This window comes from Schistocerca americana, chromosome 1 (assembly GCF_021461395.2).
Source record: "Schistocerca americana isolate TAMUIC-IGC-003095 chromosome 1, iqSchAmer2.1, whole genome shotgun sequence".
Classification (NCBI taxonomy): Eukaryota; Metazoa; Arthropoda; class Insecta; order Orthoptera; family Acrididae; genus Schistocerca; species Schistocerca americana.
Window position 1 is genome coordinate 245,911,827 of NC_060119.1, and position 24,371 is coordinate 245,936,197.

At 40.1% G+C, this 24,371-nt stretch overlaps 1 protein-coding gene across 3 annotated transcripts in view; it reads left to right on the forward strand.

Annotated features, from left to right (window-relative positions):
- Positions 1-24,371, forward strand: part of LOC124553929 (rab5 GDP/GTP exchange factor) — a 72,036-nt gene that overhangs the window by 24,857 nt on the left and 22,808 nt on the right. For all 3 annotated transcript variants that reach the window (XM_047127980.1, XM_047128119.1, XM_047128048.1), the window contains exons 7-8: positions 11,789-12,045; positions 23,042-23,173. In XM_047127980.1, the coding sequence (XP_046983936.1) occupies positions 11,789-12,045; positions 23,042-23,173 (389 nt within the window). The remainder of the gene's footprint in view (positions 1-11,788; positions 12,046-23,041; positions 23,174-24,371) is intronic.

Below are 24,371 nucleotides of genomic sequence, written 5' to 3' on the forward strand. Positions count from 1 at the left end.
GTGTATGACAATAGTTGCAGTATGAGAAAGGCCTATTTTGTTTTATCTAGCAGAGAGTGACAAAATAGACGTAATCAGATCGGGAAACCACACCAGTCTTGGGTCCTATTTGCATTAACAGCTTTTTCAGTATTAGACAATGAGATTTTGACTTTTCATGTAGCAAAACATTTGACGAACTTTGATGAGGTAATAGATTCTTTCGCAGAAAGGAAAGCACGCCATGTAAAGCTGTAGGAAGATTAGAGAGAAAAAAATTCTAGAAGCTAAGGATTGAAGAAATGTGTATTGTCTTGCTATTCTCATATCTTTACTGGGTTTATGTATCGTATATTTAATTTTATGTCACACAAAGCAGCAAGTTGTTAGCTGATAGGGAATAAAGAGTGCAAATTTTCTGAAGAGTTCTTGGTTTAAAAAAAGAGGAACAGGATGTCAAACTGGCCGTCTGTAAACAGGAGAGGCACCACAGGACATTTTAATTTCCACTGTCCTGAATATGGTTTGATGGCATCCTTTACAAAATATACACGTTTCAGTTTCACAGAGCGAAGTACAGTGATGCGCAATAGAAGAATGCTGTGTGAGGAGGCGAGGCACTGTCCTTTGGTACTCTTACGACCAAATAACACGTCTTACATTTCCTCGAACACATGTTTTATGCATCAGACTCTTCAGAAAGATGTGCGCTACAAAATGAACATATTTTTGAAAATTCGATTTTTTAAAATTTTTGACATCCTATCTCAAATGCTCGAGGGAGTGGCAGATTATTGCAACAGATCGGAAATATTGTAGATCCGGGGCTGATGCGCAGAACAGTCTGAGTTACAGTGGGGTAGTGGGTAGTCTCCACGTGACCCGTGTTTACATTTAGTGATTTTGCTGTTTCCTCTTCGTTTACTGCTCTCACGTCAAATGAAAACAAAACAGATTTCTGATTTCCACCTTTCTGGCAGTCAAGCATTAATTGCCTTGCAGAACAATGAAGTTATTTTTGTCAGTTTGCTAAAGAAATTTTCTTTTTAATTCCACACACTGTTCGCTGCATTTCAGGTGCACGTTTTCAGCTTCCAGCACGTATGGCAGTGTGCCATAATAAAGAACCAATCTTGAGATAACACACTACTGGTACTCCAAGAAAATTTACATCCCGAAAACCACATTGAAAAGCTTAATATCAGGTCATGGCCTACTTAACTGGGAATATGGTTATACAAATGTGCACTTTAAATGTGCACATTTTAGTATGGGTCTCGAAATTCCGATGCTCTTGGAGTACCATCTGATATCTTGTTTCTTTTATGACATAAAGCACGATCTTTTAATGTTTTACACGTACGAACATACAGGCTCCCTGCGACATCGTAGCTGCGCAAGCGCGGTGACGTCTGTCATGTGGCGCTGTCTGGCAACTGCGGAAACGAACCTATTTCTAACAGGTCACGGGAAAATATTCTGAGTGGTGGTTTGAAAAGCGTTACCATCAAAGTACCATTCTGGCAGTTACAACGGAGCTATGTGCGATGAATTTCTTAAATCACAGAGCGTTTCACTCTCATTTAAAAATCAACTCTTTCATGATGACCCGTTTAGAAGAATTTCGAGCCCAAAAGATCAGACATTTAAGTCGTTATTAAAAATTTTACGATCACATTTGTGTGATATATCTTAAATTGTAATATGAGCATAAAAGACCGACACTGTATGTGAAAGCTTAGCTTCTCTTGCAGCGTATTAATCTTACAGACCAATATTATATGTGAAAGCGTTGCTTTTCTTGTAGCAACACCATGTATATTAATTTAAGCTATTAACTTTCCCTGTTTGTGTGTTCGTGCTACTTAACAGTGATGTTGCTGTTGGCTGACTACATCACGTGTCCTATGCTCTGAATATCCGCTGTCATCGGCTGGCGAGATAATGTGACATGAGCTACGAACAGCTTACAAAAGCGCATCGCAATCTCAATTTCAATGCTTCGGAAAGTAACATGCGGTGTTTGGTGGAATTCGAATTTATACTTTCGTAATACGAAAATATGGAGCGTATATGTTGCTGCACATGAAAGATCTTTCCGAAACGCGTGTTTTCCCCCTGTGTTTAGTTTCATAAAGCGCCGGAAATTCTACTCCCGTGTATAAAACCATAATCATTTAAAGGACTGATAAGTTATACAGTTCCAAGGGAAAATATACTGTCAGTTAACAGGGAAAAAGAATGTTTTCACCCGGGAGAAAATGTATTTTTAACCGGTAAATCCGGGAGAAATCCGGGAATGTTTTTTCTTTGTGCACGTATACACCCTGAATTAAAGCTTTCGGCCATAGGCCCTCATCAACAATACACACACATACACACACACAAACACACACACTCAAGCAAACACAACTCACACACATGGCTGCAGTCTCAGGCAACTGAAACCACACACTTGACAGCAGCCGCGTGTGTGAGTTGCATTTGCTTTTGTGTGTGTGTGTGTGTGTGTGTGTGTGTGTGTGTGTGTGTGTGTCTATTGTTGATGAAGGCCAGTGGTCGAAAGCTTTAATTGTGAAAGTCTTTTTGTTGTGCCTATCTGTGACTCAGCATCTCCACTATATGGTGAGTAGCACCTTTCCTTCTCATAATATTGTTACATTTCATCATGGATTTTCCCATTGCAAAGAAAAATTCTTAATTACTAATATTTTATGAAAGATTGTTAATCAAGACTGTATAATTACAAAATATTACATCTATCTTTTTATATTTTGAGATTCATGTTAATGCTCGTAGAACATTCATCGTTGTTTAAAAATTTTATTCCGCTAGGATAATGGTCATAATGGTCAGTTCGAGAGAGGCCTTTTCCATTGACCTCCATGTTCACCTGATCTCTCACCATATGATTTTTTCATTTGTGGCTGTATCTCAACTCAGCAGTTTTGACGTAATCTAAAATGCTTTGTGTGTACTCTGTCCTCTAAAACTTTTCACTGAGAGATAAATTGTCAAAAGGTAATAACTCCTTAAAAATACATAAATTTTTAAGCTAATTTCTATCAGTTTATGTATGTTTGTATTCTGTAATAATTTGGTTGACTTTTCAACACTGGTGAAGTGAATCGAGTATTTGCCACAGTTAAATTGCTTCTCAGTATAATATCTTGAGATCAGTAGATGGTTGCAAACTTGTTTGCAATTACTAGACATCAGAGGCATTTCTTTCTTTTATCAACACACAAGAGTAGATAACTGAACATTACAAACTCTGTAAGAATATATATCACAGATAGTATTCTCATGTCTGCTGACATGTGAGTGTACAAAACTGTACTTCAGTATCCAATATGTGACCTAACTCACTGAAAATGATACCACATTTCATATTGTTTTGGTTTGTGAGGAGACCTTTTTTATTACAAAAGTTGTCAGTATGTTGTGTCATGCAGCTCTCATATTTTCTTCAGTTCTTCCCCTCCATTATTTTACTGAGTTACTTATAACTTCCTATCATAAGGTTTGCAAAAATGTAAGTGGCCGGTGTAATATATTTGTCTATCAGTCTCATTGGTAGTTGGTAAACACTGCTGCCACTCAAGGTCTTAAATGTGGAACAATCGGTTTTTATGTATGGAACCCAGGGACTAGTAGGTTTCTGTGTCATTCAGTATAATTTCATATGAATGCAAAAAAAAAAGTGAACTATTAACTCTATGCTCTGTGTTCTTGTTTAGTTATTCTCACTTATACAATAAATCAAGGTTTATTCTGTCATGTACATTATTTGACCCATAGCCTGCATGTTTTACGTGCATTTGTACAGTCAGATCTGTGACAACCACAGCATGCTGAGATTTATGAAAAGGTTGATATTTGAACTATTGAATCTGTGCAGTCACAGTAGATGGTTGAGAATAAGTATTTTGTGAAATCAAAAGTTGCAATAAGGACTTCACCTATCTTAGCTTCATCTCAGAAATACGTTTTATTATTGTGTTCGTGGGGGATGTTACACAGAAACTGGATCAATCTTGAGTCAGTGTTACATTAGTAGTGACTGCTAGAAATCATCAGTGGAGCAGCTCTTCAGTAAGCAAATTCTGAAAGGATTACACAAACAGTAACAAAAGTACTATGGCTGCTCCTACACTCATTGCATACCAGTCCAATGCTCAAACATTTACTGTATGCAGCCTGTGTCAGTTTGTTCCAGAAGGTAGCTTAATTTTGAGCATAGCATTCATCAAGGATATCAAACTGTGGTGCAGGATTTCAGTGGGAGTGGTCTTTGGCTAAAGGTTGTGTGTCTTTGACAAACACCAACTATTTGGTTTTATTAACAATAATTTCCTGTGCCAGAGTGCTTACAGAAATAAACAAGGCAAACACATACTTTCAGTTTTCACATCAATTAACTTCAAATGAAACATTAACCAAACACTTGCACTACTGTAATAAAATATTCAAAGGTGACACTAAGAACATAGAATAATACTTAACCTAAGATATATATATGCATGTCATTCATAACAAATATGTTTTCAGTCCACAGAAACTAACTTTAAAAGGACACAGAAGTAATACTGCACAACAATGCTAACCCATCAGAAAATGCATCACCCTACTACAACCAACACCTTAACCACAGTGTCCGGCCATCCTGATTTAGGTTTTCTGTGATTTACCTAAATCACTCCAGGCAAATGCCTGGATGGCTCCTTTGAAAGGGCACGGCCGACTTCCTTCCCTGTCCTTCCCTAATCCTATGAGACCGATGACCTCACAGTTTGATCTCTTCCTCCAAATAACCAACCCTTAACCACACACCAGACGGGCAACACAATTAACATGGACACAACAAGCTAACCTACAATCAAGTATTAACCAGTGGCACAATTACACAGTTTATCTCTGACACTGTTAGACACTCCACGGCCACCCTGTGCCTTTTTCATTCAGTTACAATTACAACGCAATCACAGTGCACCATAGCCTTGCCATGCCTTTTCAAGTACCACTCCATAAGTACTTGTCGACTAATACAGGTGCAGATCGCTGTCACACACTAATGCCAGCACATGTGCAGTAGTGGTAGTGAACACACTCAATGGTGTAAGTCACGCATGCCCTGCTTTAGAATCATCATAAAGGAAACACTCTTTGCAATTCCTCCCTGCTCCTAGCTGCCGCATCTCCTGCACAAATGGAGGAAATGCCATCTGCTGCCCCAGCCATATGATGTCCACGTGACAACCGGCCACACCACCTGTTGATCGTTGCACTGCTCTGCTGCTCCACAGCACTGTCTGCTTCTCCAGGATCTGTCTTGTTTCACAGTTGTAGGCTAACTATCCACTCCACTGAAGTGACCCCCCACCCCTCCCCCCCTGCAGGTCCGGGGGTTAGAATAGTTCTGAGGTATTCCTGCCTGTCGTAAGAGGTGACTAGGAGTCGTTTCATGCGTTTTGGCATTTATATGATTGTCCCCTGCAGTGTTGACCTTCATTTTTCAAAATTTTCACAAAGAATGAGCCACTTGGGGAACTGGCCTTACATGGTGCATAATGTCCATCATGCGCTGAGACCTCTCGCATCCTTCGTCAATGTGGATCTGCACTTCCGCTCATTCTCCAGTGAGGTCACCCTCCTGAGTGCATTTTCCTCCATCCTCTGTGCAGTATAGCTTTCTGCACTGTTGACGATAATGGACTTCTTAGCTCATTTGCGCCTTATATCCAGCACAGTTGCCAGTCTGTTGTGGTGGGGCCGCCATGTACCCTGTTGGTTGTAGCCCCCTGACTACACAGGGGTCACTCTGCTGATGTCTCCGCCGTATGTATGCCAAGGAGTAAATGACAGTCACCCTGGGTCACCGGGATTCCCGGCAATGGCTATCCTCCCAGGTGGCCTTTGCTGCGGTTGGGTGGCACCCGTGTGGTGGTGATCCCCTGGTTGGAGTGGGTGGCATCAGGATAGATGACACGCCATGAAGCGTAGTACATCATCTCTTGCTGGTGGTCAAGCACCAGGAGTCTCTAACAAGTCAAGGTCTAACTTCAATGCTAAGAAATACGACCCCGGCTTCACCATGGGAGGAACACTGGGGTAAGGATGGCAGTGAAGCTTATTCAACCCGGTACTTCGTATGTACAAGAGTTGATGGGGAATCTTTCTTGTCAATGAAACCTCAGTTTTTGTGGGGCACTTAGAGGACAAGTTTGGGGAGGTGGAGGGCTTGTCCAAAATGCAGTCATGATCAGTCTTGATCAAAACAGCATCCTCTGCCCAGTCATGGGCACTATTTGCCTGTGCAAACTGGGTGATGTCTCTGTTTCCATCACGCCCCATAAGAGCTTAAATGTGGTCCAGGGTATCATATTTCACAGGGACCTTCTTTCGTGGTCTAACGATGAACTGTGCTCCAATTTAGAGCAGCGAGGTGTCCATTTTGTCTGGTGTGTCCACCAGGATCCGAGGGATAATCAGGTAGCCACCAGTGCCTTCATCTTGGCCTGAGAAGGTCAACGTGATTCTCTGCCGCTGTGACATAAAGCCACATATCCCTCTCCCAATGCGGTGCTTTTAGTGCTGGAAGTTCGGGCATATGTCTTCCCGCTGTACTTCCAGCGTCACCTGTTGGGATTCTGGACATCCTGCACATCCCAATACTCCCTGTGCCCCGCCTCCAATCTGTGTCAACTGTGGAGAGCACCATTTGCCTTGCTCGCCAGAATGCAGGAGTCTCCAAAAAGGAAGAAAAATAATGGAATACAAGACCCTGGACCGACTCAATGAGGCTAAGAGAAAATTTGAGAGGCTACATCCTGTGCATATGACGTCAAACTATGCCACCACTACGACAACGGTTCTACCATCTTCCGTTCTGCAGCATACAGTTGGCTCTCAGAGCGGTCAGACTCCACCTGCTCCCTTGATGGTGAGGGGCACTTCCCTCCCTGTTGCTCCTGCACAACCTTCTTCAGGCGCAGCAACCCCCCCTCCTAATCATGGGGGACGTCACTGGCTTCATGTTGTTGCTATGTTCTCATCATGTGCCAGATTTCCCACAGCTGTGTCACACACTACAGCAAGGTTCGACATGGTGCTGCCTGTGCCAGTATGCCAACACCAGCACCCACTGATGAAAGTTGAATGCCTGCTGACACAACTAGGTGAATAGGGAGAATACAATCATGCTGCGAAATTTCAGTTTCACGACAGAACAGCTTACATTCTAGGGTTGGATGGAGAAGGTGTTCAGCTCTACATCTGTAAATTGTAAACCACCACGAAATGCATGGCAGAGGGTACTTTTGATTGTAACAGTAGAGGGTACTTTTGATTGTAACAGTGATTTGGACTTTTTTGTTTTCCAGTCAAGTATGGAATGTGTGAAGAATTATTGCTTAAATACCTCTGTGTACACCGTAGTTGGTCTAATTTTGTCTTCATGTTTCCTATGGGAGCAATTCATAGGGGATTGTATTATATTCATAGACCTATCACTTAAAGTTAGTTGTACAGCTTTTTAAGTAGGCTTTCATGGGATATTCAGTTGCCTTTCAGTTCAGTTCTTTTAGGAATTACATGATACTATTTGATGAACACTACCAGTGATGGACCTACCTTAGCAATCACCAGAGAAGATCTACTCATATCTGCCTCAAGAGTCATGGAGATATACACTGAGCCGTCTCATGGAAACTTTAGGGTTCACGCACAAAAACAAAAAAGTTCTGGGCCGTAATTGAGAGAATCTTAGTTTTTGCTTGACACACTAAGCCTTTGTCAATGTAAATCTCTTAGAAACCGAACTATTCCTGAATTTCAATCCCAGTAAATGGGCAAATCCTTACCAATATCATACCTAGATTAAGGAACCTGGAACAAGTAGTGTAAGGAAACCATTTCAACAAGGGGAGACATATAATGCTTTCAAAAATATTAACAGTGGCAAATCTGACGACCTTATAATATATTGAACTAATTAAATATCTTGGCAGTAAAGCAATTACATATGTTCCAGTGAACTTTCAATAGTTTCTCTTAAAATCACAAAAATTGACAATAAACACAAGTCATGGTATTTGTGTATTGAACCGGGGACCTAGAAACGATGGAGAGACTTCGTCTCCACCGTAGCCCTCTGTGGCTCACAGCCCCACAACAGGCTTCAGCAGTCCACTCACCCCTCTGCCGCCCCAAAAAGAACCTAGGGTTATTGTGCGGTTCGGCCCACAGTGAACACCCCCCGTCCTGGGAACATCTCGTACCAGACGAGTGTAACCCCAAATGTTTGCATGTACACATATGGGGTAACAGTGTTTGCTCAGCAATCGCCGACATAGTGTAACTGAGTCGGAATAAGGGGAACCAGTCCGCATTTGCCAAGGCAGATGGAAAACTGCCTTAAAAACCATCCACAGGCTGGCCGGCACACCGGACCTCGGCACTAATTCACTGGGCGGATTTGTGCCAAGGACCAGCACACCATTCCGCTCGGGAAGCAGTGCGTTAGACCGCATGGCTAGTCGGGCGGGCAGTCATGGTATTACTCAAGCCAGGGAAGCCGTCAGGTGACCTTGAAACCTTTCATGTCTTGGTTTTGTTTCAGTATGAGTTTTTTTGAAATTTCACTGTTTGCTCACTGTATTTATTGCAGAAAGGAACTTTGATACAGAACAGGTAGGATTCGGGGCTGAACAATCCTGTACTGACCAAAATTTAAACCTGAAACCGTGCAATTTGAAGACCATTTTGAAAATAAACATAAGTATTGTGTGCTTTGTGGATATAATTATTGCTTATAATGCCATTTTTGATAATCGGCTTGAACTGACTAAAATTTGTCAATTTAGAATGATAAGATATATGCTGCCTAATTGCCAATTCATTGTTATGCTTGGTAAAAAAAAAAAGGAAATCGAAGTCTACCTCAGGAAATCACACTCACACCAATTTCATTCATTATTTATTTGAGTGACAAACCCATTGATTAAGTATTCAGATCTTCATTCACTAGAAGACAACCTAAAGGTGCATTTACACCTGTGTGACTTTCCATGTGCACTGGGTGCATGCTGCCATTTCATGAAGAGGCAAGGAGGCACTGTTGTCAGTGCAAAGTCATGCATGCCTCTGATTTGTGTGAATGAGCCCCCATGCACAAATGCTGCAGTGTCCTCAAACCAGGCAGGGAGACACATGCAACAGTTGTGTGCCTGTTCACAGTTCTCCCCATTTGAAGCTCCAGTTCAACCTTGAACTGGAGCTTCAAATTGGAGTAATTGTCCTTGGTAGCAAGAGGTTGAATGTTAGAGCGAACCGTGTTGCCACTGGTGTAGTATGTCTGTATTTTGTATTTTCCTTTGGCGTCATTGATACAATGTGGTAGTGGAAGAACAGCAAGGAAATATGGCCCCATATGATGGACAGCAATAGTTCTAGGTGTGCACTTGGAAAAGATACACCGCAACAAATTGTCAGAGCTGTCTAAAACATAAGCTGAGAGTAACTGATTAAGTACACACTGCCAGTGATGAGGCTCTTACCCTGATGCACTTAGATAATACAAGTTTTTGAAAGGTTTATTATGTTACTTTCGTTGGAGAACATACTGCTGGAAGATAACAAAACTTAGCAGCATGTCTCCAGTGTTGATCAGAAATGTGTATCCACAAAGTACTTTTTGATTTGGAAACTCACCATTTGATGTCTGATATTTCTTCATTAGCCGTCAGCCAGTACTAATTATGTGTTGTAAATCCATATACTGCAGAAACTGCTACCCTCTGTGCATGAGAAATTTCAACTCATCATTACACCCACCCAAGACAGTGAATCAAATCCATCAGAGCAGTAACAAAATGCCAAGACCTTGCAGACTCCTTGTAATACTTCCCTCTATGAACTCTCCAAGTGAAGTAAAAATATGCATTCATTATATAAAATGAAGGACTTTACAAGCATGGTGATTTGATGATAGTTATTTTTTTCTTAATATAAAATTATATTTCATATTTAGGACTCATTATTATGATTATTCTTATTGTGAGATAAATAAAATACACATACATAAATATTCATGATCTGTTCATTGTAAAATTTAAGAATGTAGTAAGTATTTAATTCTTCACAATAAGCCTCGCGAGTAATGTTGGTGGTACTCAGCACGCCTTAAGAAGGAAATATTTATGCTGGAGCGTCACTAATGCACATCACCAGCACAACTGGCAGGCTCTCATAAAAACAAACCCACTGCCCACTGGCTAGCTGCACAGTCATATTTAACCAGCATCTTGATCACTGAAGTACCATATGTTTTCCTCTTTAGATGTGAATGGAATTACTCAGGTGCACACATTGAGAACGATGCATGCACCTACATATGTGCCTCTACGTGGGTGTGGGGCAAGCACAGGTATAGGTCACTAGCTGCAAGACATGCAGGTGTAAGAGCAGCTGTACAGAAACACTTGAGATACTGTAAAATATCCTTCTTAAAGTCAAATCCAGAAAACACTGTAGATTGTCCTATGTGTCTGTGTAATTAGGATTGAAAGAAAGAGTACAGATTTAGTGTGGTACTGAGCTGCTTCATATCAAATACTCTCCGTATCTCTGTGTAGTTCTTGATTATACTCAACAAACAAGTACTTCTAATAATACAGTAAATGCCTGTTTTGAAGGCAATGGATTCATATCCTTATCTGGCTGTCCCTCACCCATAATCTTCCAGTCTGCATCACTAATGATTTCAGCATCAGAGTGACATTAGCTGTTGATTTTCCTTATTTCAGATGACTGTAATGTAGATGAAATGTTAATTTTGGATTTTAATCTCAATTCTACTTGCATCTTTAAGTATAACTGTAAGAACATGAAATAGAAAATGAGTGCAAATAATGTCATTCACTGTTTCCTTCTGTATTTTGCAGAAAATATGTACCCATGTTGTATAAGTGTTTGCACAACAAAGCAGTGCAATTCTCATCAAATAAGCATTTTTCATGTACAGTATTAGTACAATGCAGGAAGTTGTCAAGTTATTACGTCTATTAGTGATAAGATTCAGCAGTCAGTTCACTGTAGACTGGCCAACTGTTAATGTAGTCTCCTACCATATATAAGTGTCACTCACCAAGGCCTGTGTTAAGTTATGCATCTCTAACACTGCTGAATTTACTATTAAAGACAAACAGCAAAAGTATATTTTACTGATTCAGGAGGATGTCCGAATTGTCATAGACCTAGTACACATGTTTGCCAAGATAGAACCACCTGAAGTTGACGAGTAATTCTCACCAAGTGGGAAAGGAAATATGCCTATTGACTAATCACCACCCATAGTGTGGCCAGGTTGCAACTGTTTTACATCTTTAGTGTAGAAAAATTATTCATTTCTCTACACTGCTTCTATAATAGTCCAGAGCAGTGATTATTTCAATAATCTTATTTTGCCAGGTTAACTGGAACCTTTGTAATTTGTAGACACTTTTCCATTTGGAATATCTATAGTGGCACAAATTTCCCAGAACTCTGCAAATTTATGACATATACTTACTTACATGTATTTTCGCTAATGCCTGGTGCTGCATCATGTTTAGATTATTCACATACATTACATTGTTGGTCACAACATGAAGGTGTCAAGTGTTGATACAGTATTCTGCTGTGGAATATGTAATTTGCTGTTTTGAATTTTCTTTCTATGATTCACTTCCATTTAGATTGATGCTCATAGACGAACTTAATGCAGTTGGAGATAGATTGTTTACTCCAGTTAGTAACTCTTTATTTACAGATATTTTGGGAATGGATTCAGCAAAGGCACCACAAGATAAGTTGGGTTGTGTGGTACGCTGTTGCCGAAATATTTTTTCACTCCTGCAGCAGTCTGTAGGAGGTCCAGCATCAGCAGATGATTTCCTCCCAGCATTAATATTCATTGTTTTAAAGGCAAATCCAGCAAGGCTGAAGAGCAATATCAACTACATTACTCGATTCTGTAATGCTAGCCGTCTTATGTCTGGTGAAGGAGGCTATTACTTTACTAATTTGGTAAGTAGTTTCAGAGATAGCATAAGAATTGAAATGATGGAAATTTTGGTTTCATAATATGTAAAAAATAGGTTCTTGGTACCAAAAACAGCAGACGTAAGTGTGAGGAATATGGAGCTTTGAGCCAGGGACTGTTCCTCTTGATATGCAGATATTTAAAGCATATTCAGAGGTAGCAAAGCCCTTTATGTCTTAGTGTGATGACACAAGGAGGAAGTCAGAATGAAAATTAGGCAGTATAGAGCATCAGATGAATTGAAATATCTTAAAAAAGTTAGTAGGGATGTCTAAAAATTGGTCTATCAACAAATGAACCTGAAACAATAATAATGAAGTAGAGGAAATACAGGTACTGATCAGCTTTCCTTACATGAATGTAGGCTTTCTTGGCATGTACTGCTGATGAAAAGCTCTTAGAGTTTCCAAGACAGATGGCAGTGTTGAAATACTGTGAAACTCTGACCAGCATTGTACTCATCTTCTGGTGAAGATCAAGTGGCAGTGTTGAAATGTCATCCCATAGCTTTTCTCTGGAGGCCAGTTGGGCCAATAGAATGAGAGACAAAGTTGTAAATTTTGGTGATGGACAGAGATATAACCAAGGGATGACTACGGAAATTTTTTTGTGATTTATTGCTGTAGAGCTCCTGCCTCATGATCATTGTTTAACAATTTTCATGACATTTTGCCAGCAAGAATGGCTGCCATTGTCAAAGTTCATCTCCAATTGCTGGGGTCAGACTGGAGTCGAGCCTGCAGCTAGAGATTATACGTACATCTTGCACCAACAGCTGTGAGCTTTTCGCTGGTCATTACTGCTGTGGTTCTCCTCTATCTACGGGCAATGGTCATTCAGTGCAGCATGGTAATCCAGTGGCTAAAGCATGCCAATACAACATCTGGTAGGTGAATGGAATCTGGCTTAAATCTTACCCCAAAGCAAGAAGCAGAAAGTAATCTTGGATGTGAGAAGCGAAGTGGACAGTAGAGTGGAATCTGACTGGAGCAGTGCACACAATGGAATCATTTGAGGATCTGTCCGTCACCCACTGCTGTTTCTCCGATGTAGAAATTACTTACTTGTGCCATAGAAACATGCATTTTGATTTTGTGCTGTTGATATCTAGCATAATGATAGGTATTAGATCTTCCACTGATTCAGAGGATGATGTGAACAAATTGCTGTTTAACACCTTACCTCATTCGATGTAAATTCGTTATCAGTAAAACTGATAAAATTTACTATATCAAATCCTAGTCTAACCACATAAGCCATGGATCTGTGTAGTGCATGAAGTACATACAAAAAGTATACTAATCTAAATTTGTAGGCATCCACATAGACAGCAGGCACACCTGCCATCATCATACCCTCCAGAAATGAAGAAATCTCTCCTTGGCTACATTCATCATTAGGAAAATTTCAGCTATCAGAAAGCTTAGCATCATAAATTCTGCTTACTTCAAGGGAATCACAGATTTTCTGTTATATACTACATTGGTTTTCTTTGTTTCTACTGAATAAATTGCTCTTTCCAAATTAAGTGCTTGCCAAATCTATTTTAAATTTCCATTTATTCATTCCAGAGTCAGTAGAACTTGAGGCACATCATTTACAAAAATCTCAATTTTCTTTAAGCTATGAAACTTTGCTGCAAGTTAACAACCTTCATTGTTGCAATCATCACTGTAGTAACAAAGATTTCTCTGCTATTTTATTTTGTCATTTTATACCTCTGGCACTTATTGGCATTTATGAACACTTTATTACTAGAATCCAATTATCTATTCAACCTTTCAGATACACACACGAACTAAATTTAATACTCATCCAATTTGAGCAGCCTCCCTATCAGTCATTATAAACAGCACTGGTACAAAACAGTAGGTATTCACCAACCATATGATTGTTTCACCTACCAACACAGCCCCCACTGATCCAACTCCAGAATTTCATTATAACCTGTAACCCCATCTTAAGTCCGTAGTCCCTTTCCAGAATGTCTCCCTCAAATCCATCTCCCATCCCATCCTAATTACCTTCCACACTTTCTGCACAACCATCTTCTAAATGCTTCCCAAACATCAATAAACTTAACTGTCCTGGACTAACTATTGTAACTAATAACTGTGCACCTACGAAAAGAAACTTGCTATGTTGACTAACACTTCCAACCTATTGCATACAGCTGAATGTACATCAAAAACTGAAACCATTTCCTTTTCAACTGTAAACTATCCCTGTTCCATTATAGACTGAGTCCCTGCTCTTCACTGGTGATGCCACCTCAATATACACCAATATATTCCATGCCAATGTCAAACACTACTTGTCCCACTGTCCTATCAATTCGAAATCCACAGTCCCATTCCTTATACACCTGACGAACTATATCCTTATCTTTAACAACTCCTCCTTTGAAAGGAAGATATACAAAGACATCATCAACACGGAAATGGGCACTAGCATGACATCCTCTTAAGCTAACCTGTTCAGTCAATCTAGAGCAGGCTGTTCCAACCGAGCTCAAGGGAGCCGGAGCGCTCACTGCGACAGCTCGGAGCCCGTGTGGAGGGGGAAAGCAAACTCACTGCCCCCTGGCCGCATGCAGCCGCAACTGATGCGATAATCCGTGTTCAATGACAGCTATGACTAGTCGCGGGAGCCCTGTACCTCTGTTGGAGGATACATTTCTATTCATTGAGAGGGATGGTCATTCTCAGTGTCTTGTATGTCATAAAGTATTTAATTCTGTGAAGAGGTACAATATACAACGACATTATACACGTCTTCACACAGCGCACTATGATCAGGTGGAAGGCGTTGCACGCAGAGAACTGGTAGCCAGACTTAAGAACGACATACCAGGAGACGTAAGATTAAAAACGATTTCGTAATATGGAGGGTATCAAAACATGCAACATAGTTCGTGTTCTGTAATGCGTTTATAATTTTCAGGTGAATGAGAGCGAAGAAAACACTACTGAATCTGCAATTCGAGCAAGCTACAGGGTTGCTCACATCATTGCGACGAGTGGCAAGCCGTTTTTGGTGGGACCACTCGTAAAATCGTGCATGGTAGCAGTTGCAGAATGTTTGTTTCCAAGGGAGGTGCAGGCAATTGAAGGGGTTTGCCTGTCGAAGCAAACTCGTCGAATCCTGGACATGGCAGCGGATTTAGAGACTCAGCTCAGGAAAAAGGCAGAGAGCTGTGTTGCATTTTTGCTAGCGCTTGACGAAAGCACCAACACGTCGGACTGTGCTCAATTTACAGTCTTTGTGCGTGGTGTCGACACGGAGCTCCAAGTAACTTAAGAACTATTGGATGTGGTACCACTCGATTACACCGCAACAGGACGTGACATTTTTGAAGCTGTTTGTGAATCGGTGGACAATATGAATTTGCCGTGGGATAAGCTCCATTTTGTAGCGACAGATGGTGCACCACAAATGATTGGGCTTCACAAAGGTTTTGCTTCTCGTTTGAAAAATAAACTCGGGGACGAACTCGGGAAAGACTCTATGACTCTTCATTGTTATATTCACCAAGAGGCACTGTGTGCTGAAACAGTAGAGCTAGGTGGCGTAATGAAAGATGTCGTGAAGTGTGTGAATTTTAGCGGCGTCACGGTATGAATCATCGCCAGTCAAAGTATTCCTGAAAGATATGGAAGCGGAGTATGGGGATATACCTTATCACAGTACCGTTTGTTGGCTGAGTCGGGGAAAAGCTCTTGATGTTTTCTTTGCCGTTCGTGAGGAAATATCCCTTTTTCTCTAAATGAAAGGGGAAGAAATGCGTTGTCTGAAAGATATAAAATGGATATTAGACCTGTCGTTCCTAGCTGACTTAGCTGTGCATCTGAATAATTTAAATCTGTCATTGCAGGCCATTGACATGCACGACCAGATCAAAGCGTTGATGGAAAAGTTATGTTTATTTGAGAGATAGATGAGTAATGGACATTTAACGTTCTTCAATGGTCTTGCTTCTTTAAAACTACCTGAAGGTACTACTTTCGGCGATTACCAAGCAAAGTTAAAGCAGCTCATCACGTCGTTTGAAACACAATTCCCAGACCTCACTAGTTTGGAAATGGAAGTTAAGGTGTTCAGCACTCTGTTTTCAATTTCCCCCGATGACTTGTCATCATCACTTCACATGGAGATTATTGATTTGCAAAATTCAACTTTGTTGAAAGAGAGGTACTACAACACGTTGGATTTGTCACGTTGGTATCTTTCATTACAGCAAAAAACATTTCCCAAGCTTCACAACAATGCCACTCAGATCATGTGCACGTTTGGATTTACGTATTGTTGTGAGCAGCTTTTCTCAGCAATGAAAAGAGTAAAAAGTAAGGAACGATCGTTTCTTCAGGACGCAACAATGAAGGCCATCCTCCGCATTAACGCTGCAAACACTTTGACGCCTGATATTTCCGATCTTGTAATGAAAAGAAGACGTCAAGCTACGAAGGCCCAATAAATTTAGTATGCAATATCTTGTAAAACAGTTGTTTCTTATTTATTTCCTGATCATCGTATTTCCTGGTGTAGCATGTCACCACGTCTTAGCAGCTAAGAGTATGAGGTTGTCGATCTTGCCGCCTGCCTCAACCAGCCCTGCCACGTGCCGGCCCACTTGAATGGTCACAGCGAGCGACACGGCTCCCTGGAGTAGGGAGTGCTCCGCGGCTCACCACGGAGCCGACGAGCTGGAACAGCCTGATCTAGAGGAAACCTCCCTAGCCAGCCAAGGTCCAAAACCCATGGTCTGGTTCACTGATGATATGTACACGATCTGGACCCAGGGTCAAGGCACTATCCTCATCCCTCAACAGTCTTAACACCAACTTCCCTTTGGTTTACCAGGTACTCTCAGCACAGTGTGACACCTTGCTTGTTGTTAACCACCACTTGCCAATGATTCCACAAAAACTTCTGTCCGTATGAAACACACCAGTCATCAGTAATACCTCCATTTTGATTGCTGCTATCCCTGTCGCACTAAAAATTCTCCTAGGCAGTCTGGCAAACTGAATGGCACCCCTGCAGCAATGAACAATCCTTTACCCAGTACAATGAACGTCTTCTATGGCCTTCCGAATATATGCATTGCACATACAAATATCTTGTGCCATGCCCATGCATGCCCCTAATCCTCTGACCAATTCTGTAAACCAGCTGCAAAGGAGCGATCCCCTCATCACCCAATTATCACCCTGGACTGGAACAACTGAACTGTATATTTCACCAGGGTTTTCCCTTATTATGGTACTTAGGAATGAGCAACACATTATCCATGATCATTCCCATCCCTTAAAGGCAATATTCTGCTGTTCAACCAATCTATGAAATATCCTTATGCTCCCTTATGTCACATCTACTCCCACACCTTGCCAAATGGATTACCCAAGCACAAAACATTTTCCATGCAACCACCCAGCAGATCCTGTTTCAATCCCATAACGGGCATATTTAAAGACAGGACCACCAATGAAAGCAAAAATCATATCATATATACCAGGTCCATTGTCGCTTTTGCACAGCTTTATATGTACACACAACTAACCAGTCGTCCATCAGAGTGGATGGCCACCACCCAACTGTGGCCAAGAGAGGAGTGGCAAAGTAACTGCTGAACACAACACGCTTGACTTCTATAGCTGCTTTACAATACACACCATCTGGAGCACCACCCTACCCATTCCCAATACCAGCCAGTTTTTCCAAACTGTGTAGAAGAGACGAGAATTGTCCCCACAACTTATCCTTTGATCCCTCAATCATCTTGGGCACTGTCCTCACTAACACCTGTCTCTCAATCAACATCTTCTGCCCTACCCCCCCCCCCCCCTCCCCCCACACACACACTAAACTCATTCTACGTTCACTCTCTCCTCTCCACAGTCTTCTTCTTTCTCTGTCCTACCCCTCTCCCACGGACAATCTGCCCCTTCTCCCTCACACCTCAACACCTATACCCTCGTCCACTCCTCCACACCACTGCTCTTCCATTTGGTCCATGTTTGCCTAGAAAAACAACAATATTGGAATTGTGAGTCCCCCTTGAGGCAAAACATTTAGTTAGTTGTTTACTTATTTATTCCCCAAACTAGTTTTGGCAACGAATGTTCTTGATCATAAACAAAGTGCAAAAGTTTTGTTTTTCTGTGTGTAGAATCAGCTACATGCTGTCCAGCGAACTTGCAGATGACATGATGTACGCTGAGAAAAAACAGCAACAGAAAAAAGCACATAAAATATGCAGCAAACAGGGACAATAATTCTTAAAAACATGGCATAACATACAATAAATAAGATTTAAAGAACCCATTGATGATGGTGATTCTTGTTGCTGAAACTAGTTTGGGGAATAAATAAGTAAACAAATAACAATGTGTTTTGCATCAAGGTGGACTCTCAATTCCGACATTGTTGTAGTGCCAGTACAATTTGTGTGTGTGTGTGTGTGTGTGTGTGTGTGTGTGTGTGTGTGTGTGTGTGTGTGTAGTGTGCGCGCGTGCACATATGCTCACTAGTTAATTCTGAAGGAGCAAATGGTCTCAAAAAGTTAGCAACAATTTCACTGTTGTTGAAGTGCATATCGACTATTCAATACTAACTACATGGTGAGTTGTTACCTTCCAAAATTTATAGTTATTTTATTATCCAGTATCATAGCAAGTATCATCCATATTTTTAGATAAAACAAACTGAAAGTAAGTGTCTGACAACTGAGTTTCCTTGTTGAAATAAGATTATGTTACATTTTAAGAAAGATCCTGACCATAAATGAGTGAAGAAACTATTTTCTGTGTCATGTGTAATCCATGAAATAATTAACCTGAGAAAATGCTAGATGGGCTCATATGCCTGTATATCTGACTCTTGTCATTAAAGTAACACTCAACTTTAAAACAACTGCAGAACAAAATTTAAACAATAACAAATATCATCTTTAAGGTAACCACAAGGGTTCATAATTTTGTGTGTTCCACATGTGTAATTTTACTTCCTATTTTTCACATAAACTTGCACCTTCTTCTTTCCCAGGTGTTGAATTTCCTTTCTGATGAAATTTATAACAACTCTCACAAATCATTTTAACAGCTCCTCAAATATATAGACACTGAAACTGTCATTCCTTATTTTTGGCAAAATGAATATCAAATGCTGGCAAACTCAAATTTGCCAAAACCATTGCAGTTCCCCCTGCACTCACTTATTTGACACAACCATTTCTCCCTTGACAAGATTTTATTTTCTACTAGTTGGTTCAGATACAAAGAATAACATGCAAGAACAATTTAGTACATTGTTCACATGTACTGAAAATAATGTGTATACCTCGAGACATACAAAATTTTTGAGTGTTGTGATGCTCTGCACTAGACTGTGTTGCATAACATACTGAATTAACAAATTAGAGAGACTGAGCTCACAATACACAGTATCATCTCTAATGTTTGTTTAAACACTTATGCCATTCAACCATTTGTGCTAGTGTAACACAAAACTATGCCGAACAAATATGTTGTTGTTGTTGTGGTCTTGTCCTGAGATTGGTTTGATGCAGCTCTCCATGCTACTCTATCCTGTGCAAGCTTCTTCATCTCCCAGTACCTACTGCAACCTACATCCTTCTGAATATGTTTAGTGTATTCATTTCTTGGTCTCCCTCTACGATTTTTACCCTCCACGCTGCCCTCCAATACTAAATTGGTGGCCCCTCGATGTCTCAGAACATGTCCTACCAACCGATCCCTTCTTCTAGTCACGTTGTGCCACAAACTTCTCTTCTCCCCAATCCTATTCAATACCTCCTCATTAGTTACGTGATCTACCCACCTTATCTTCAGCATTCTTCTGTAGCACCACATTTCGAAAGCTTCTATTCTCTTCTTGTCTACGCTATTTATCGTCCACGTTTCACTTCCATACATGGCTACATTCCATACAAATACTTTCAGATACGACTTCCTGACACTTAAATCTATACTCGATGATAACAAATTTCTCTTCTTAAGAAACGCTTTCCTTGCCATTGCCAGTCTACATTTTATATCCTCTCTACTTCGACCATCATCAGTTATTTTGCTCCTCAAATAGCAAAACTCCTTTACTACTTTGTGTCCCATTTCCTAATCTAATTCCCTCAGCATCACCCAACTTAATTTGACTACATTCCATTATCCTCGTTTTGCTTTTGTTGATGTTCATCTTATACCGTCCTTTCAAGACACTGTCCATTCCGTTCAACTGCTCTTCCAAGTCCGTTGCTGTCTCTGACAGAATTACAATGTCATCGGCGAACCTCAAAGTTTTTATTTCTTCTCCATGGATTTTAATACCTACTCCAAACTTTTCTTTTGTTTCCTTTATTGCTTGCTCAATATACAGATTGAATAACATTGGGGATAGGCTACAACCCTGTCTCACTCCCTTCGCATCCACTGCTTCCCTTTCATGTAAATAGCCTTTCGCTCCCTGTATTTTACCCCTGCCACCTTCAGAATTTGAAAGACAGTATTCCAATCAACATTGTCAAAAGCTTTCTCTAAGTCTACAAATGCTAGAAGCGTAGGTTTGCCTTTCCTTAATCTTTCTTCTAAGATAAGTCGTAGGGTCAGTATTGCCTCACGTGTTCCAACGTTTCTACGGAATCCAAACTGATCTTCCCCGAGGTCGGCTTCTATCAGTTTTTCCATTCGTCTGTAATGAATTCACGTTAGTATTTTGCAGCTGTGACTTATTAAACTGATAGTTCGGTAATTTTCACATCTGTCAACACCTGCTCTCTTTGGGATTGGCATTATTATATTCTTCTTGAAGTCTGAGGTATTTTTCCTGTCTCATACATCTTGCTCACCAGATGGTAGAGTTTTGTCAGGACTGGGTCTCCCAAGGTTGTCAGTAGTTCTAATGGAATGTTGTCTACTCTGGGGGCCTTGTTTCGACTCAGGTCTTTCAGTGCTCTGTCAAACTCTTTACGCAATATCATACCTCCCATTTCATCTTCATCTACATCCTCTTCCATTTCCATAATATTGTCCCCAAGTACATCGCCCTTGTATAGGCCCTCTATATACTCCTTCCACCTTTCTGCTTTCCCTTCTTTGCTTAGAACTGGGTTTCCATCAGAGCTCTTGATATTCATGCAAGTGGTTCTCCTTTCTCCAAAGGTCTCTTTAATTTTCCTGTAGGCAGTATCTATCTTACCTCTAGTGAGATAAGCCTCTACATCCTTAGCCGAACAAATAAAAAGAGTGCGTATAAGCAGTGTAGCTGTCCCTCTTAAAATTAATCTAATTATAAAGATCTATAACTTTATTTTACTTTTAACTAGTTCATTACTACAGTGCGTATCTTTAAAGTTATTTGGCAGTACGGTGAAGATTTTAATATTGGTGGATTGTACACATTTCTATGCTGAACTTTAAGTCTTTATACATCACACTGCAGATCAGCCTTCCTTCTTGTGGTGTAAGGTCAGGAGTGTCCCAGCTAAATGCGATAGGCCAGTTCTTGTTCTCTGTGCCTGTAAACAATTTGACAATCTGTGATTAGTTACTCACGACGTGGAAATGAATGGGACAGCGTCCTTTTTAAGTGACTGTAGGAGGATACAGAATGACTTCATCAAAATTTCTATTTAGTGTGACTAATGGCAACTTGCACTAAATGTGGACAAAGTTAATGAATGCAGATGAGAAGGAAAAAAACAATCCTATTCTGTTCGAATACAGTTTTGGTGGTATGCTCTTTAACAGAGTCACGTTGATTACATATCTAGGCATAATGTTGCAAGGTGACATCAAATGCAATAAGCACATAAAGTCATTTATAAGGGAGGTAGATGGTCAAACTTTAGTTTATTGGGAGAATTCTGTAATACTGTAGCTCATCTATAAAGGATACCACAGACAGAACACTTATGTGACCCATTCTTGAGTACTGCTCAGGTGTTTAAGATCCCCACCAGGTCAGATTGAAGGATGACATAATGCAATTCGGAGGTGTTCTGCTATATTTGTTATTGATAGGTTCAATCCATAAGTGAGTACTATGGAAAAGATATGTGAACTCGGAACGGGAATCCCTGGAGGAAGAAACACATTCTTTTCATAAAACACCTTTGAGAAAGTTTGGAGAAACAGCATTTGTGATTGACTCTGACATACAACTCACCTATGTACCACAAAGACAAGATAAATCAGGGCTTGTATGGAAGTATGTAGACAGTCATTGTTCCCTCACTCCATTTGTGAGTGGAACAGAAAAGGGAATGACTAACAATTGTACAGGGTACCCTCCGCCGTTCACCATGTGGTGGCTTGCGGAGTATGTATGTACAAGTAAGTCATGGTAAATTTTGTAAGCCTGGTAATGTACAGGACTGTCAACAATGTACTCCTTATCAGATAAATATGCTGAAAAGTGGTGGTCAGCATGCCTAGGCACTGTGCAAATAATTCAGACAACATTTTCTTGAAGACAGATTTTCATTGACAGTGGTATATTGCCCCGAAGATAACACCATAAAACATGAAGTGGCAGAAGACCCCTTGATATTTAGAGAGGTCCAAAGAAAATTGGTATGGTAAAAATAATTTGTGTCTTTCTAATGAATTGAAAGCAGACCAACCTTTTGTGTACTTAGTATAACTGGGTAGGTGACATACTTAATGTTCAAAGGAATGGTTTAATCATTTCAGTTAATGCAGCTGCATTTTCTCTTTGTGACTTTTTTGGTTTGGTTGAGTAAAGAAAATGTAGTACTTACAATTAAATCAGTATGTCTGTGTTTAGAATTTATAACTTACAAATATGAAGCAAACTGAAACGTATGTGCAGTAAATGTGTAAACGTAAATTGTTGTAATAGGTTGTACTTCTTAATTCCATTAACTTGAATGGTTGTTTCAGTAAATCTTTGTAAGTACATTTTAATTCATGCAGATTTCTCATGGCTGATTTTTTTCTGTTGCAGTGTGGTGCTTTGTTTTTTATTGAAAATTTAACAGCTGAATCCCTTAACATGCCTGTTGAAGAATTTGATCAATATATGTCTGGAGAATTAGCACCTCCAAGTACTTGGGAGTCAGCACTCCTGATGTGTGAGGTATGTACATAAAGTTAGGGTGTCACAGGTGTAACCAATAGGCTGATCTGCAGTTCATTATGTTTTCATGAGTAATTTTCTTACATGTAATGCATTATTAACACACTTCTTTGAGAATGGGTATTGTGAGCATAAATCATGTATAAGCTTGAATAAGCAAGAACATATTTTCCCACTACAGTAGAGTACATATTGAATACATTGCTTGAGGGTAGGTTAAAAATCTTCTCTAGCAAGAGGATCAATAATCATGGATGGGTGAAGAAAGTGCCTTAATTAATTAGCTTGTTTGCACTCAGAAGTAAGCTAACATCACATACATACGTGCTGACAGAATGTTAATCCATTTATTTTAACACTTCTTCAAACCAAATTGCATTCTGTGAACATTTTCTGTCTTATTGGCGTCAGTGCCTTAGTATACCTCTTTAAGATGGTAACTGTGACTGAAATAATACAGTCAAGTGAAATGTTGGTGTAGTTTGTATCACTGCCACAGGGATTGAAACCTGTAACCTCTCTAATTATTTACATTGATCAATGTTTACAGAGGTGCAGTGTGTGTCTCTCATGTTGTTAAAACATGAAGTGTTATACATTGAGTATGTGTGAGATGAAGACTTAACCTAGATCTCTGTAGTACATGGGGAGTGTTATCAAAACACACCTCACCTTTTGCAAACATCTTCCGTCAATCTTTCTAAAATATGTACAGGCTCTCCCAAGATCACTTGAGCTGCTCTGCAAGCAAAAGAATGACATAACTTGAAATTAATTCCTGGTTGGAACTTTCCTTTATGTAATCTTGATCATATTGAGCACAGCTGACACAGATGTTAATCATTAATAAAAACCACCTCAGCTGCAGTTTACACATTTATTGTGTTACTACTGGCATTGTTCATTGAACACTTCATGTTGATGAATTTTGTTGAAGCCATGACATAAATCGTCTGGTTGTTGTAGGTAATGGAAAACCAAATCCAAAAACACTGAACAAACATTCTACTGACCATCTGGCAGAAGTATGGTGAGCATGCATGGCATGCTACATACATTGATTGGCAGAAGGTTTATGATCAGTGTTTTTGGATTTGGTCTTTAATGTTACCTATGACAATCAGACCATTTATGTCACGACTTTGGAAAAACTCGGCAACTTGAAGATGTTAAACAGACAAAATTGGTCATAACACAA